The following is a 15,726-nucleotide window of genomic DNA, read 5'->3' as shown; positions in this document are numbered from 1 at the left end:
CTGACCTCAGCGCTGGAACCTCTATTGAGTTTTAGCTTGGCAGATTCTCTTCTCTCTTCCCAATCTGTTTAATTTTCCAAGCCAAGGGCATCATGAGAAACCCCATGAGCACCCTGATTGCATCCACAAGGACCTGTTGGCTTCGGGGTCACAGCTGCTACTATGGAAAGACAGAAGGGAGAGGTAGGACGGGTATATCTCTTACCTTAAACGAAAACACACCAAACCTCAGTGCATTAGAAGGCTTAGAGAGTGAAATCTCTGCGGCTATCAGCCAACAGCTTCCTCCTGCCTTGAGGACCTGGATTCTCTCTGATTCCCAGGCAAATGACAAGACCAAATGTTAGGCAATTAATAATATAGCAGATGCTGTTTGGTTTCTGTGTTCTCCTATAGACTCCTGCTTCAAGGGCAAAATGGCGGTGTCTGATGCCAAGGTCCAAGGGAACTGGCAAATGACTAGAACGTTGCCTAGCACATACTAGGTCTTCAAAAACTATTTGTTGAATATCTCTTGAAGGAATGCTGATACTCCCCCGTCACTCTCTGCCTTCTTCCCTCAGCCTGGAAACACCGACACAAACACACACACACACATACACACACACACGAAGTTGAATCCACACTTGTTTATTGCAACCCCATCTGTAACTTTGCAAAACTAATAAGCACAACAGCAATTACTGCTAGAATACAGATTTCAATGGGCAGGGCATTTTGTTAATTTTGTACCCTAAACGCCCAAAACAATGCCTAGCACATAGTAGGCTCTCAATATGTGTTTAATGCCGAATGAATTAAAAACCTACTATGTGCCAGGCGCTGTGCTAGATCGACTTCTGCCAGCGACCCAATCGATTACTTCCACACCGGCGGCAGAGCCGCCCCCTGAGTCCTCCTACAGCCAGGGGCCGCTGTAGGAAACGCCTGGCTTCCTTCCCTCGTCACTCTTTGACCCCGTAAAGTCACTGCCCGGAGCTAAGATGGCAGCGTCGTTGGCAGCTGCAGCCCGGCGGCTGCGGCGGGCCATTCGAAGGTCGCCCGCATGGCGGGGCCCCAGCCATCGGCCGCTCTCATCGGAGCCCCCTGCAGCCAAGGCCTCGGCCGTGAGGGCCGCCTTTCTGAACTTCTTTCGGGACCGCCATGGCCACCGGCTGGTGCCCTCCGCCTCCGTGCGGCCCCGCGGCGACCCCAGTTTGCTTTTTGTCAACGCGGGCATGAACCAGGTGAGGGCCGAACCATACTGATAGGGAGCGGAGTTTGTGAGTTTTCCGGTGAGAAAGACGCTTGCAGGATGGGCAAAAGAAGCGAGAGGCGGAGTTCGTAGCTTTTGGGGAAAGAGGGCGGTGCTTGGTTGGGTAAAGTGATGGGGGTACGGCGCTCAGAGTATAGGGAGGGCTTGGGGAGGGCTTGAACTGGGAACTTCTGAATTGGAATTGAGTATTAGGTCCAGAAATGGCTGGAGTGGAATCCCGTGGGGGCAGACTGGTGGGGGAAATCCCATTTCATTTATTCGCTCTTTAAATAAAGATAACGCTTTCATTAAATGTTTATTGATCACCTGTTGTGTGCTGAGTACTATTCTCTAAGCTTTTGATTTTTATCAGCCACTTACCTTTTCTAGACTTCATTGTCCTCATCTGTAAAATAGGGGCGGCGTAAGTTAATCTTAGAGGCCGTCTGGGATCCCAACTAAATAAGTCTTAGTTTTGTACCCTGAAGTTATTGGGTGTGGTTGAAGAAGCTGAGACGGAGGATGCCACATTTCAGTGCCCTGTTTCCAGCTCCCAACACATTCCTCCTTTTACCTTGCCCATTTTACTAGCAGAGGGTCTCCGGTTCATGATTTATTTACCTCTTCTGTGCTCCCCACATACCAGAGATGGCTGTCTCCAGGCTCCCAGGTTGTCCTCCTAGACCAAGATTACAGTGCACTCTCGGGGGCACCGTCAGCCTTCGGTCTGAACAGCCATCCCTAAACCCACTCCCCACATTTCCCTTCTACTGAGAAATTGTGATATCCCTCTCCTCCTCCCCACTCTATGTGCTTCCAGTTCAAGCCAATCTTTCTGGGCACTGTGGATCCACGAAGCGAAATGGCAGGCTTCCGACGTGTGGCCAACAGCCAGAAATGTGTGAGAGCTGGAGGACGCCATAACGACCTGGAAGATGTGGGTCGAGACCTTTCCCATCATACCTTCTTTGAAATGCTTGGCAATTGGGCCTTTGGGGGTGAATATTTTAAGGTGAGTCTCTGGAGAGCATTGATCAGCCAAGAAGGGAGTCAGTTTGTCCTGTTTCCATTGTACTGTCTGCTTAGGCAGGGCCTAATACCAGATGTGGAGGCAAAGTGCTAGTTGAGCAGGTGTAACAGGAATTACCTCGCTTCCCTGATTGGATTGTAAGTCCCTCAAGGGCAGAGACTGTGCTTCCTGCCTAATGACTACTCAAAAATTGTTGTTTGAGCAAATGGTCAAATAGCAATGCTAAGGTACTTACTAAAGTTAAAGATCACTCCAGGCTAGAGTAGGCAGAGAATTTCATGTGAAAGTGGGACTTGTTCTGGGACTTGAAAGAAGATAGGATTTAGAAGAAGGGGAAGCTTTCTGGGCAGTAAACAGTCAGAGGCAGTAATGGTTCATGGCTTATTCTGGGAACAAGATGGCCGCAGAAATGCTTTTGTCTTAAGTAGGGGGCTAAACTCATGTGGCTTGATTACTTCAGTGGGGTCTCCGTCTCACCCATCTTCCTCCCCCGACCCCATGCTGGTTTCTGCTGCAGGAGGAGGCATGTAGCATGGCCTGGGAACTGCTGACTCAGGTCTATGGGATCCCTACGGAAAGGCTCTGGGTCTCCTACTTTGATGGTGACCCTAAGGCAGGGTTGGAGCCAGACCTGGAGACCAGGGACATTTGGCTGAGCTTAGGGTAAGTCAACCCCCTACTTATGTTCATTCCTGGAGGGCAGAAGGACTGGATAATGGAGACTACCAGCACCAATCCTCAGAGTCTCAGCATTTCATTCCAGGATACTGTGGACTTAGCCCTGTTCTTCCTCTTGCTGAGCTTCGACTTGAGGGAGGGGCTCTCGTGGCAGAGAGGGTCCCAGCTTCTGGGTCTGTCTATCTCTCACCACTCGCCTGCCTTTCTCCTCAGGGTGCCTGCTACTCGTGTGCTTTCCTTTGGACCACAAGAGAACTTCTGGGAGATGGGGAATACCGGCCCTTGTGGACCCTGTACCGAGATCCACTATGACCTTGCTGGTGGGGTGGGAGCCCCCCAGCTGGTAGAACTTTGGAACTTGGTCTTCATGCAACACAACAGGTAAGGGGGTGCGGAAGCAGGACGAGAATCCCTGGCTAGAAGTGGAAAAGGTGGCAATTAGAAGACTTTGATCTGTTTCGTATAAAAACAAACACGTAAATGATGCTTACCATGTGCCAGGCACAATTCTCATCACCTTGTAGATAATAACTGATTTAATTGTAGTCTTTGCCTGTGACAGCTTAAACAAGTCACTGCTATTCTCTGTTGAACTTGATGATCAACAAGTTGAGTTGAACTTGATGATCTCAGATTTTCTTCTAGCCTTGACATGTCTTTCTAGGGGCAAAGAATTCTGTCCCAAGATGGGATGTCTGCTGCCCAGGCAAGGGCCCAAGCAGGGGTGAGAGTGGAGATAGCCCTATATGAGAAAGGACAGGACCCCAAGGCCATCATCATCTGCTACTGCAGGGTGGCAGGGGAAGATACTGATTGTCTGGTTCCTCCCATTGTCAGCCCCCTTAGGCTCCCCGCCACCCAACATTACTCCACTTGGGCATCTCACACCTGTAATCCTGGGTGGGGCCTCACCTTGCACACCTTCCCTGGACAGAGAGGCAGATGGAAGCCTGCAACCCTTGCCCCAGTGGCATGTGGACACAGGAATGGGCCTGGAAAGGCTGGTGGCTGTGCTGCAAGGCAAACACTCCACCTATGACACTGACCTCTTTTCCCCGCTGCTCCACGCCATACAGCAGGTGAGTGCCTCTTCCCTTCCAGAAGCCCTCCAACTTGCTCATCATAGCCCTCAGCCCCATTGCATTCCATCTTTGTTGAGAACTCAGAGTGTTCTCAGCATCTGAGGACAATAACCAACCAAGAATTCCAAGACGTCAAGCAAGACACTAGGATTCATTACTTATTACCTGCTGTTCCTCCTAACTCCTTACCTCTTTCATTTATTCAGAAAATACTTGTTGAGTGCTTGCTTTATGTTAAGTCCTTTGTGTTTGGTACAGAAGACACAGCAGTAAGCAGGAAAGGGATCATGGAGATTATATGCTAGCATGAGAGATAGACAATAAATGTGTTAAAGAACAAAGTAATAGCTTACAGATTGTGAACAGGCAGTAAACATGGGTGAAAGTAACTAGGAAGAAGGATGGGTACAGAGGAATCTTAGATAAGGTACTTGGGGGAGGCTCACCAAGAAGATGACCTTTGAGCTGAGCCCCGAAGAAGGAGGAGTCAGCCACAAGAAGCTCTTTCCAGGCAGAGGGGACAGCAGGTACCAAGGACCTTGGTACTGATGGATTAGATGGGGAGGGGAGGGAGACATCAAAGAAGGCTCCCAGGGTATTGGCTTGAGCAACACAGTGAATGGCATGACTGTTTACTGAGATGAAGAAGCCTGGGGAAGAGAGAGCTTTGGAGCTAGGTGAATCAAGCTCTCTGCTTTGGAGCATTTCCATGTGTGTATAGCTTATACCCTCCCCGTTGCCCCCCAAGAAAGGGCTTGACATGTGCCAGAAACAAAAAGGTGGCCAGCCAGCTAAAGGAGAATCCCATGGGATATAATAGGAACATGTGTCAGTTAGCTTTTGCTGTATAACAAACCACCCTAATGCTCTGTGGCTTAATCACCAACCATGTATTTGCCCCCTGAGTCTGTGAGCTAGAGTTTAGGCTGGGCTTAGCTGGCTCATACTTTGGTCTTGTGTGAGCTCACTCATCCATCTGTGGTCAGCTGAGAGGCAGCTCCTCCTCTGGGGCTTGGCTGTCTGTCAGTTTGGAGGCAGTAGGGGTGACTGGGCCATGTGTCTGTCATCACCTAGCTGGCTGGTCTGGGCTTGTCCACATCACAGCTCAGCAAGGTTCCAAGACAGAGAGCAGACACATAGGCTTAGAACAGTGTTGTTTCCAGTATATTCTGTGGGTCAAAGCAAGTCACAAAGCCAGCACAGATTCAGGGGATGGAGAAACAGAGTCTATCCCTTGATGGGAAACAGCTGTAAAGTCCCATTTTTAAAGTGGCGTATGCATAGGAAAGGGCCATTTTTGTGAACAGTCTACCACAGACAAGAGGGCAGAGTTCAGTCTTGTGGGCCTTGAAGTCCAAAGTGGGGCTTTGATTCTCAGAGTGGCAAGAAGGGTTCTAAGGGCTGGGCACGGTGGTTCATGCCTATAATCATAGCACTTGGGGAGGCAGAGGGAGGTGGTTCGCTTGAGGTCGGGAGTTGGAGACCAGCCTGGCCAACATGGCAAAACCCTGTCTACTAAAAAATAGAAAAATCAGCAAGGCATGCTGGCACATACCTGTAGTCCCAGCCACTTAGGAGGCTGAGACAGGAGAATCACTTGAACCCAGGAGGTGGAGGTTGCAATAAACTGAGATCGTGCTACTGCACTTCAACCTGGGCAACAGAGTGAGACTTCATCTCAAAAAACATAAATAAATAAAAATGTACATCAGATCATGTCACTCTCCACTGAGAACACTTTTTTTTTTTTTTTGAGACAGAGTCTTGCTCTGTCACCCAGGCTGGAGTGCAGTGGCATGATCTCAGCTCACTGCAACCTCTGCCTCTTGGGCTCAAGCAATTCTCATGCCTCAGCCTCTAGAGTAGCTGGGATTACAGCCACCTGCCGTCACACAAAAAATCTGTATATTTTTAGTACAGATGGGGTTTCACCAAGTTGGCCAGGCTGGTTTGAAACTCCTGACCTCAGGTGATCACCCGCCTCAGCCTCCCAAAGTGTTGTGATTACAGGTGTGAGCCACCACGCCCAGCATGATGTACACTTTTAAAAGCCTACTCCTGTTGCTGTGTGGAGGATGAACTGGAGGGAGATGAGAACAGAAACTTAGGAATCAATTGGGAAGCTATTATCGATCCAAGCAAGAACCACAGGGCATGACTTCGGCTAACAGCAGTGGAAGTAGAGACAAGTAGATTGATTTGAGAGATCTCATGGAGGTAGAAGCAAAAGGACCCACTGATGGATTACGATGGGTAGGGGAAAGAATTCAAAGATGGCTCCCAGACAATTGATTGAGCAACACAGTGAATGGCATGACTGTTAGATGAAGAAGTTTGGGGAAGAGAGAGGTTTGGAGCTAGGTGAATCAAGCTCCCTGCTTTGGAGCATTTCCATGTATGTAGCTTACACTCTCCCTCCCTGCCCACCCCCACAAAAGATGGGAGAGGCAAGAACAGGCAGTGGAGAGCATCTGGAGTCCAAGAGGCCCGGCTGAGATCTCAGATCTGCCCCTTGAGAGCTGGGTAGCCTTGTGTCACTGAGTTCCTCCGAGCCTCAGCTTCCTCTTCTGTAAAGCAAGGATACTAATACCTCCTGGAATGGGCTGTTTTGGGGATTAGAGTTCATGTTGTTCAAGTTCTCACCCAGTTCTGATAGTAGAAATTCAGTAAATGATCACAGATATGTTCACTTGTAGCACCAAATATGAGCCCCGTGAGGGCAGGGCCTGGCTCCTGCTCATCCATGAGGCTTCTCAGCCCAGGACTGGACTGGCAAGGCCATTCTGGATGTGGTTGGCTTTAGGGCTGAGTTCAGATGCTCTAGAGGCCATAAAGAGCACCTACCTGGGCCAGTTCAGGCAGGGCCACTGGCTGACTCTTTCTCTCCTGCTTCCCAGGGCTGCAGGGCACCCCCTTACTTGGGCCGGGTAGGGGTGGCAGACGAGGGGCGCACAGACACAGCGTACCGCGTGGTGGCTGACCACATCCGCACACTCAGTGTCTGCATCTCTGATGGCGTCTTCCCTGGGATGTCAGGTCCCCCGTGAGTCTGGAAGGGCTACAGAGAGGACAGGGGCTGCTGGGGGTCGCAGGTGGAGGAGGGAAGGAAGAGGAGAGGTGGGTCTGGTTGAGCCAGTAGGAGGAATGGGGAGAGGGAGAGCTTTGGGGTGGGAGCGCACACTGTGGATCTTGTCCTTCCCACTCCCCATATTGCTGACCATGAGCTGCTAGGGGTTCATGTCTGGGCTCTGAACCCCTTTAGGCTGGTTCTTCGTCGGATCCTCCGTCGAGCTGTGCGTTTCTCCATGGAGATCTTAAAGGCACCACCTGGCTTCCTAGGCAGCCTGGTGCCTGTAGTGGTGGAGACATTGGTAAGGACAGAGCTTCTTCTCCACTGTGGGCCTCCCTGGGCACTTTGGGGAGCCTACCACTGAGCCTAGACAGTGCCCCCAGCCTGGGTGCCCAGAGGTCCCCACCCTAAATGTCCAGCCCAGCATCCTATCAGCAAGCTAAGAAAGCTGTCCTTGCTTACAAGAAGCAGGAAAACTTGAGGCTCCTTGCCCAAACTGCTGAGCCTTTGACCTCATGACCCCCTTCTGCCACCCTACCGGGAAACCAGTTCCCCATTTGAGTCCCTCTCCCAGCCCCTCAATGTGTATGAGCCTCCAGGGCAAGTGTCCTCAGGGAGGCCCAGGGTGGGGAGGTGGAGGTGGGTTGGTTGCCTTTCACACCTCCTCAGCCCTCTCCACTTCCCCCAGGGAGATGCTTATCCAGAACTGCAAAGGAACTCAGCCCAGGTACTGGATTCCGGTGGGAGAGAAAGGGGTTGATGGGAGAGTTGTGGAGAGAGACCCTCCTTTCAAGGAGACCTAGCTCCACTTCTGCTCTGTCTGGTTCAGATCTCCAACCTGGTGTTAGAGGACGAGGCAGCCTTCCTGGCCTCCCTGGAGCGGGGTCGGCGGATCATTGACCGGACTCTGAGGACCCTGGGGCCTTCAGATATGTTCCCTGGTCAGTGGGATACCTAGCCCATGCACAAGGGACTTGCTGAGACTCGCCAGGGTGGGCAGAGGAGGGAGCTCTGGGCCAGCCCCCTGCCTCATGTCCGCCCCCAACCTCTGCCCAATGTTCCTCTCTCCCTGGACTCTCCTTCCATACCCAGACCCCTCTGCAGCAGGAACACCACCCTGCCTCTCCCTATGTCCACACTGCCCAGCTAGCCCTGCCTCCTGCTTTCCTAGGTTGGCTTCATGCATAGACTGAGCTTCCCTCCTCTCTTGAAATGACCTGTGCCCAGGGAGTACCCTGGACTACCCCCATCTCTGGCCTTGAGGCATGAAGCCTGAATGTGACCCCTCTCCTGAGGCTACCCAGTATGGAGGGGGTATTTGTGTTTGGCATCTGGTGGCTTCTGCGTGGTTAGAAGGGCCCTGGACCTTATTTTTCTCCCCTTCTTTGTCTAATCCCTCCCCTTGTCAACACTCTTTGTCTTCCTTTCTTAAAGCTGAAGTGGCCTGGTCCTTGTCACTGTCTGGAGACCTGGGGCTCCCCTTGGACATGGTAGAGCTGATGCTGGAGGAGAAAGGGGTCCAGCTGGACTCCACTGGACTGGAGCGGTTGGCCCAGGAGGCGGCCCAGGTACAAGCTGTGGCACCCCCATGCTGGTTCTGTTGGGACACCCCTTCCCCAGCCCTGAGCTCCTGGGGGAAGAGCTGTGGATATTGAGAGAAATCAAGAGTCTGAGATAGGATCTGTCCCCTCACCTGGGAGGTTTCTAAAACCTCAGGCCACAACTTGTAGAAAGCAACACTAGCCAATGGGCTAAACACAAGAGCAGAAGCCAGCACAGCTTCCTGGAGAGGGGCCTTCCAGGGGCAGCGGTGGGCAAGAAGGCCTAATCCCGAGGATCCCACATGATGGATGGTTCACCAACCAGCCCAGGGGCTCTAGCAGGCAGCCAAGCCCTGAATTCTTATTCCAGAAGGGCTGCAGAGTCCACAGCTGTGTGGCAGGGACAGGACCCTGTGAGGCTGAAGTCCCACTTTCATTCTCCGTGTACTTCTTCCATGCCCATCCTGCAGCACCAGGCACGGCAGGCTAAGCCAGTTCAGAAGCAGGGATTGTGGCTTGATGTCCATGCACTGGGGGAGCTGCAGCGCCAAGGAGTGCCCCCAACTGACAGCAGCCCCAAGTACAACTACTCCCTGCGACCCAACGGAAGTTATGGTGAGAGCCTGGACCGAGGTCTGCCACCACAAGCTTGCCTGACCATGACTAAGAAGAATGTCCAAGATGGTTGCTGCTGGCCCCTATGTATTCCCCAGGATGGCCACCAGGGGTCTCTGTGGCCCCCAGCTGGAAGTGCCCTGCGGGGTGCCTGTTAGCCCCAAGGCACAGACCCACCTTCACGTCCTCAGCCCCTGCCCACCACTAATAACCATTCTGTTCCCTGGCAGAGTTTGGCACCTGTGAGGCCCAGGTGTTGCAACTGTATACAGAGGACGGGACAGCAGTGGCCTCTGTGGGGAAAGGCCAGCGTTGTGGCCTCCTCTTGGACAGGACCAACTTCTACGCAGAACAGGGGGGCCAGGCTTCAGACCGTGGCTACCTGGTGCGGGTAGGGCAAGAGGTGAGTCTCCACCACAGCCCAGGCTGATTTCTGTGGGTGGTAGACCCAAGCCTGGGTGGGAGCCAAGGGGAGGGAAAGGCTACAGGCACCTTGACCCCTACTCTCCCCCAGGACGTGCTGTTCCCAGTAGCCCGGGCCCAGGTCTGTGGGGGTTTCATCCTGCATGAGGCAGTAGCCCCTGAGTGCCTACAGATCGGGGACCAGGTGCAACTGCATGTGGATAAGGTAAGGATCCTCCCTAACTGTTCCCAATACCCTGCAGCCCTTCACTCTCCCCACCCCCTGCCCTCACCCAGGACCCTAGGTGACAAAAGTATTTCAGGCCTGGCGTCTAGCCTGCATGGCGAAGCACACGGCCACCCACCTGCTGAACTGGGCACTGCGGCAGACCCTGGGCCCTGGCACAGAGCAGCAGGGCTCCCATCTCAATCCTGAGCAGCTGCGCTTGGATGTGACCACCCAGGTGAGCCCGGCACAGAAAGACAGGCTTCATGTGAGGTGACAGGCTTAAAGAGAGACAGCCTGCTGTGAGCGGGTTGCCCTTAGAGGCCTGGCTCTAGGCCCAGCACAGCCACCCAATCACTATGGGACCCTGGGCAAGTCCTTTCCCCTTGGGCTCCTCGTGCACCAGTGAGGAGTCAGGCTACAGAGTAGCTAGGGCCTCACCCAGCTCTGATGTGGGATCCTGAAGGCCCTCCAGCAGGGGCCCTCCTTTCACCTCCAGCCACTCCTTCCTTGTTTCTACTGTCACCCGAGACATTCTTGCTCAAACTGGGCTGCCCTCTCCCTCTGCTGCCACCCTGTCTCCCTGCCCTTCTTACACATCTGGCTCAAATCCTTTCTCCAGGAAGTACTTGCTGGCTAATCCCCATCCCACCTGCTTATTCCCTGCCCCTGCATCCCCCCATCCTGTAGTTCTCTCTTCCACTGGGCTGCCCCTTGTAAGCTCCATGTGGGTACAGCCTCCTTTTTCTGTTTCTTCAACTTTTGGTGCCTAGTGAAAGGCCTGGAGCTTCCAGTAAGCCCAACTCCCAGATAGCTTTCTAAGGAAAAGAATTGTCTGCTCAGCTAGTGTTTATTGAGCACCTATCATGTGCTAGCCACTATTCTAGAACCTGGGGATAGCTCAGTGAACATTGACCATGTTTCAGTGCATCAGTTACAGGTGTGGGGCTGACTGCATGTTGGTCTTTCCATTTCCTCCCCACCCCTCCAGACCGCATTGACCCCAGAGCAGCTCCGGGCAGTGGAGAACACTGTGCAGGAGGCCGTGCAGCAGGATAAGCCTGTGTACATGGAGGAAGTGCCCCTGGCGCTCACTGCCCAGGTCCCTGGCCTGCGCTGTCTGGATGAAGTGAGTTGGGGAAGCCCTTTTGGTAGAGATCGGGGGCCTCCTTCAGGCATACCTGGAGGCTTTATCCTTCTCCTTTGGCAGTTAACGGGCCTGTCCCCTCTTGACCTCAGGTTTACCCCGACCCTGTACGGGTGGTGTCAGTGGGGGTACCCGTGGCCCATGCATTGGACCCAGCCTCCCAAGCCGCACTGCAGACCTCTGTGGAGCTATGCTGTGGGACGTGAGTCACTCCTTTGTGCTGCCTGGCCCAGGGGCCCCAGATCCTCGCCCTTCGCTTGGTCTTTGGAGCCATCAGCCCTTGATGGGAGATGCACTCTGGCTTCTCCCTTGTCTCCTGTCGTGCCCCCTGACATTCTGTTCCCTCCTTCCTCCCACAGGCACCTGTTACGTACAGGGGCTGTAGGGGACCTGGTTATCATCGGGGACCGCCAGCTTTCCAAGGGCACTACCCGCCTGCTGGCCATCACTGGGGAGCAGGCCCAGCAGGTCAGCTTGCCAGTAGGCCTGGGACTTCTGGGTTGAGTGGGTGCATGGGACACACGCAGGTGACATGCTTGGGCTCAGGGGTGCCCAGCAGCAGAGCCAGTATTAATACTTGCACACCAATGTGGCCATATCAGCTGTTGGCAGCTGGCATGTGTTTTATTTGGTGCTGGTGCCTTGACTAGTCTTGATTGTTATATCTTATTTGTCCCTGACCAGTAATGAGTTGAGAGGCCTTGTCCTGGGGAGATGAATGTAAGCCTGGCGGGCCTGACCCTCCTGTCCGCTCCCTGCAGGCCCGAGAGCTAGGCCAGAACCTGGCCCAGGAAGTGAAAGCAGCCACTGAGCGACTGAGTCAGGGGAGCCGGGATGTGGCAGAGGCACTGAGGCTGTCCAAGGACATAGGACGACTCATTGAAGTGAGGGCCACGCCTACTGTGGAGCTGTTCCCCCCCCTCTCCTGGCCCTATTCCCTCCCCTATTCCTCCCTGGACCCCTCTAGACTCTCCCTAGCACTCCAGTCGGGTTGGGCTCCAGCTGGCCCAGATGTTTGTCTACAGGGTGGGTGTCTTCCCTGGCCCTGCTGGTCCCTACCTCAGAGACTATGGCTCAGGGAAGGGCAGGGGTGATGCACTGCTTCTGGCCATAGGCTGTGGACACTTCTGTGATGCCCCAGTGGCAGCGGCGGGAGCTGCTGGCCACACTGAAGATGCTGCAGCGGCGTGCCAACACTGCCATCCGTAAGCTGCAGATGGGGCAGGTGAGAGGAGGTTTGGCTGCATCCATGTGCCCAGAGACACTCCAGCACATATACTGAGAAGTCTCAAGGGCTGGGGCGTGGGGGTGAGTCTGAGGCTGTGCAAGGACATGGGGACGGGGTGGTGGCAGCTTCTTCCTTCTCCCGCCAGCTGAGAACCATCACCCAGGCCATTCCCCCACTTCTGTCTCTTTCAAACTGTGTTTCTCCCCCAACTCCCAAGTCTGGCTCAGGTCCCCCAACCCCAGAAGCCTGCTGACTTGATTAGTGCCATTCAGCCCTGATTACACCTCCACTGTGGATCCCCTTTCTCCCGCCCACTCCTGGTCCATCTGTGCTCTGACCTTCCTCCTTTCACCTTCAGCGACCTATTTGTAGGGGCCTGAAGCTATGATGAAAGGAAAGTGGCAAGGGAGGTGAGGAAGGACACATGTGGGACCCAAAAAGGAGGCCACCCTAGGCAGAGTCCCTGCCCCCTCTGCCTAGAGCTGATGACCTTTGGGGTGGGTGGGGGAAGCAGGGGATTGCTTAGCTGGGTCTCAGTTCAGAGGTGGGGGCTAATTGGAAACTTGCCTCTCAGCCTGACCCCTCTGCTCATCCTTCCTGCCCCATAGGCTGCAAAGAAAACTCAGGAGCTGCTGGAGCGGCACTCGAAGGGGCCTCTGATTGTGGACACAGTCTCTGCTGAGTCTCTCTCAGTGAGTGCTGGCCAAGCGGGGCTGCCCCAGGGTCTGAGGAGGGCAAAGTCCTGACCAGGAGGTAGCTAGGGGTCTGGGAAGCTATGGGCTCACCATCTGTCTTTCATGGTCCAGGTGCTGGTGAAGGTGGTACGGCAGCTGTGTGAGCAGGCCCCCAGCACATCTGTGCTCCTACTCAGCCCCCAGTCCATGGGGAAGGTGCTGTGTGCCTGTCAGGTGGCCCAGGTGAGGAAAGTGGGAGAGCAGCCCACCATCCCCATTAATACCCATCCTGGTCCAGCTGTCTGATTCTACACCTTTAATTCTTCCCAGACAAAGGGGCCAAGGCTGGGTGGAGGTATCTATGAGAATACTCCAGGACAGGGATAGGGGAATCTCCTTGTTCCTAAAAACAGCCCCTCCCTACTCCAGAAAGCACCAGAGATTCCTTAATTACCAGCCCCTCCCAGGCCTCACATCCCTTGTAAACAAGTAGCAGATATTCACATTCATAAACCTCCCCACACACATTTCCATCCCAAACCTTCTCCGACTTGTCACCCGACTGCCCCACCATGTGCCCAGCTGGGAAGCGGGCGCTGATCACCTTCAACTCCACTCTTGAGGGTACCTTGGGTGGATGCTGGCAGGGAGGGCCACTCTGCATCGCTTCCCCTTCTCATTCTGTTCCTAGGGTGCCATGCCCACTTTCACAGCAGAGTCCTGGGCACTGGCAGTGTGCAGCCACATGGGGGGCAAGGCCTGGGGCTCGCGAGTGGTGGCCCAAGGCACCGGAAGCACTACTGACCTGGAAGCTGCCCTCAGTACAGCCCGAGCCTATGCCCTCAGCCAGCTCTGACCCTGGCCCACCCGGGGACCCACATGGACTAAAGGCAATGCCAGGAGCCCTGAAGGAGCCAGCAGAACCTTCCCACTGGCTGAAGCGAGGACTAGAGGCTGGAGGCCAAGCAACTGAGCCAAAGAGGATCACCTGGGCCAGGCCCTACCTGACACAAGGAGACATGGTCTAGGGAAGGCAGAAGTGGGCCCAAAGACACACACCCCCTTGGTGAATGAGAAGACATGGGCAATTATGGCTGTGACTGCACATTAGAAATTATTTCACTGGCCGGGTATGGTGGTTCACGCCTGTAATCCCAGCACTTTGGGAGGCCGAGGCAGGATCATGAGGTCAAGAGATCAAAACCATCCTGGCTAACACGGTGAAACCCCATCTCTGCTAAAAATTCAAAAAATTAGTCAGGCGTGGTGGCACACGCCTGTAGTCCCAGCTACTCGGGAGGCTGAAGCAGAAGAATTGCTTGAACCTGGGAGGCGGAGGTTGCAGTGGGCTGAGATCGCACCACTGCACTCCAACCTGGGTGACAGAACGAGACTCTGTCTCAAATAAGTAAATAATTTCACAGAGGACAGGAAGCTGCAGAGGTTCTGTTACTTTAAAAAAGAGGAGTTTTGCCTCTCCCAGCAACCTGGTATGGGTGCCCTAACACCAGTCTGAACTCACACTGTCTGAAAGGCCACCCAGGATCCAAATCAGGCCATCTTCATTGCCATGAGTGGTCAGACAGGCTCTGCGTGCCAGGCAACAGTGGGCACTGACAAAGGGCTCCTTGGCTACTGGGACAACACGGAACCATCCTGTGAAAATCATTTCAGCAGTGGAGACCTTTGCTATCACTTCTTTCATTAGCAATGACCTCTAAATTAAATTAGGCCCTGCTGGTTTGTCGATGAATTGAGCAACTGAGAACATGGCGGGCACCAAACATGATTCCTTCCTTCATGGAGCCTGCTTCTTGTGGAGGAAACGGGCAGTAAAGCAAAAGAAGAGGGTCAGGCTTGGTGGCTCATGCCTATAATCCTGGCATTTTACGAGGCTGAGGTTGGAGGATTGCTTGAGGCCAGAAGTGCAAGACCAGCCTGCGCAAACACAGCAAGACCCTGTCTACAAAAAAAAAAAAGTGATCTTCCTGCCTCAGCCTCCCAAGTAGCTGAGACTACCCACACTTTGGTCCCAGCTACTTGGGAGGCTGAGGTGGGAAAATCACTTTAGCCCAAGAATTCAAGGCCACAGTGAGCTATAATTGCACCACTGCACTCCAGGCAACAGAGTGAGGCCCTGTCTTAGAAGGGAGAAAGTGTCAGATGGTGATGAGGTCTGGGGGGAAAAATGGATAATGGGGATTAGGAGTGTGGATGGTGGTATTCCCTCACCGAGAGGTGGCATGTGAGCAGGCAGCTGGGAGGTGAAGGTGTGACCCATGTGGAAATCTGAGGGAAAAGCATTCCAGGCTGAGGGAACAGCCAATGCAGATGCTGTGAGGTGGCCAGTGCCACTGAGCAGTGAGTTGGGATAGGGGCAGGTGATAAGGTTGGAGAGTGGGGTCAGACAAACTACACTTCTTAAAACAAGTTGTACAGCACCTGCCTCAAGCCTGAGCTGAAGCTGAAAATTGACACCTCAAAGCAGGTGGAAGCCAAGAGATGGAGGAAAGCCCTCCTTCCCTACTAGAATGAGTCCACCTCAGACAGCCAGATGTTGGACCTCTGCCTCTGTTCCTAGATCTCTGTTGCTAGATGAAGGAAAGGGCCCCAGGGGACCCATGTTCAAATCAAGGGCTCCCTGGGTACCAAGTTCTGTGTAGTAAAAATTCTAGCAGCGTGGGCCTGCTTGACATCATTTTCTGCACAGTTTCTCATTCTAATTAAGGCATAGATGATTTGCTGGTGAGGCACTGGTGAGGGCTTGAACGGACCCAATCCCTGGTGCCTGGCCCCTCG

The 15,726-nt window shown here is 53.7% G+C and overlaps 1 protein-coding gene across 2 annotated transcripts; it reads left to right on the top strand.

Annotated features, from left to right (window-relative positions):
- The first annotated feature begins 948 nt into the window (after window positions 1–948).
- On the top strand, window positions 949–15,625 carry AARS2 (alanyl-tRNA synthetase 2, mitochondrial). 2 transcript variants are annotated; one of them, XM_003897667.5, is made up of 22 exons: window positions 949–1,226; window positions 2,055–2,246; window positions 2,782–2,927; window positions 3,156–3,323; window positions 3,877–4,021; window positions 6,922–7,067; window positions 7,287–7,395; window positions 7,783–7,821; window positions 7,924–8,035; window positions 8,529–8,662; window positions 9,106–9,250; window positions 9,481–9,653; window positions 9,765–9,878; window positions 9,976–10,116; window positions 10,870–11,007; window positions 11,118–11,227; window positions 11,385–11,493; window positions 11,787–11,909; window positions 12,140–12,250; window positions 12,862–12,945; window positions 13,060–13,170; window positions 13,619–15,625. In XM_003897667.5, the coding sequence occupies exons 1-22, from the start codon at window positions 984–986 to the stop codon at window positions 13,781–13,783; spliced, it is 2,958 nt and encodes a 985-aa protein (XP_003897716.1). In that variant the 5' UTR covers window positions 949–983; the 3' UTR covers window positions 13,784–15,625. The 2 variants fall into 2 exon arrangements, with proteins under 2 accessions (XP_003897716.1, XP_021793031.1); XM_021937339.2 differs by lacking the exons at window positions 13,060–13,170; window positions 13,619–15,625 and having other exon boundaries at window positions 12,140–12,333.
- Window positions 15,626–15,726: the final 101 nt, after the last annotated feature.

The sequence above is a fragment of the Papio anubis genome, chromosome 6 (genome assembly GCF_008728515.1).
Source record: "Papio anubis isolate 15944 chromosome 6, Panubis1.0, whole genome shotgun sequence".
Classification (NCBI taxonomy): domain Eukaryota; kingdom Metazoa; phylum Chordata; class Mammalia; order Primates; family Cercopithecidae; genus Papio; species Papio anubis.
Note: the sequence above shows the minus strand (reverse complement) of the source record. Positions and strands in the feature narration are given on the sequence as shown.

What these genes read in the sequence shown, in the direction of transcription:
- AARS2 (XM_003897667.5), top strand. Translation starts at nt 984, where the DNA reads ATGGCAGCGTCGTTGGCAGCTGCAGCCCGGCGGCTGCGGCGGGCCATT. An exon ending in GCGACCCAACGGAAGTTATG is followed by an intron (nt 9,251 to 9,480) that starts GTGAGAGCCTGG and finishes GTTCCCTGGCAG; the next exon opens with AGTTTGGCACCTGTGAGGCC. An exon ending in GTAAGCTGCAGATGGGGCAG is followed by an intron (nt 12,251 to 12,861) that starts GTGAGAGGAGGT and finishes CCTGCCCCATAG; the next exon opens with GCTGCAAAGAAAACTCAGGA.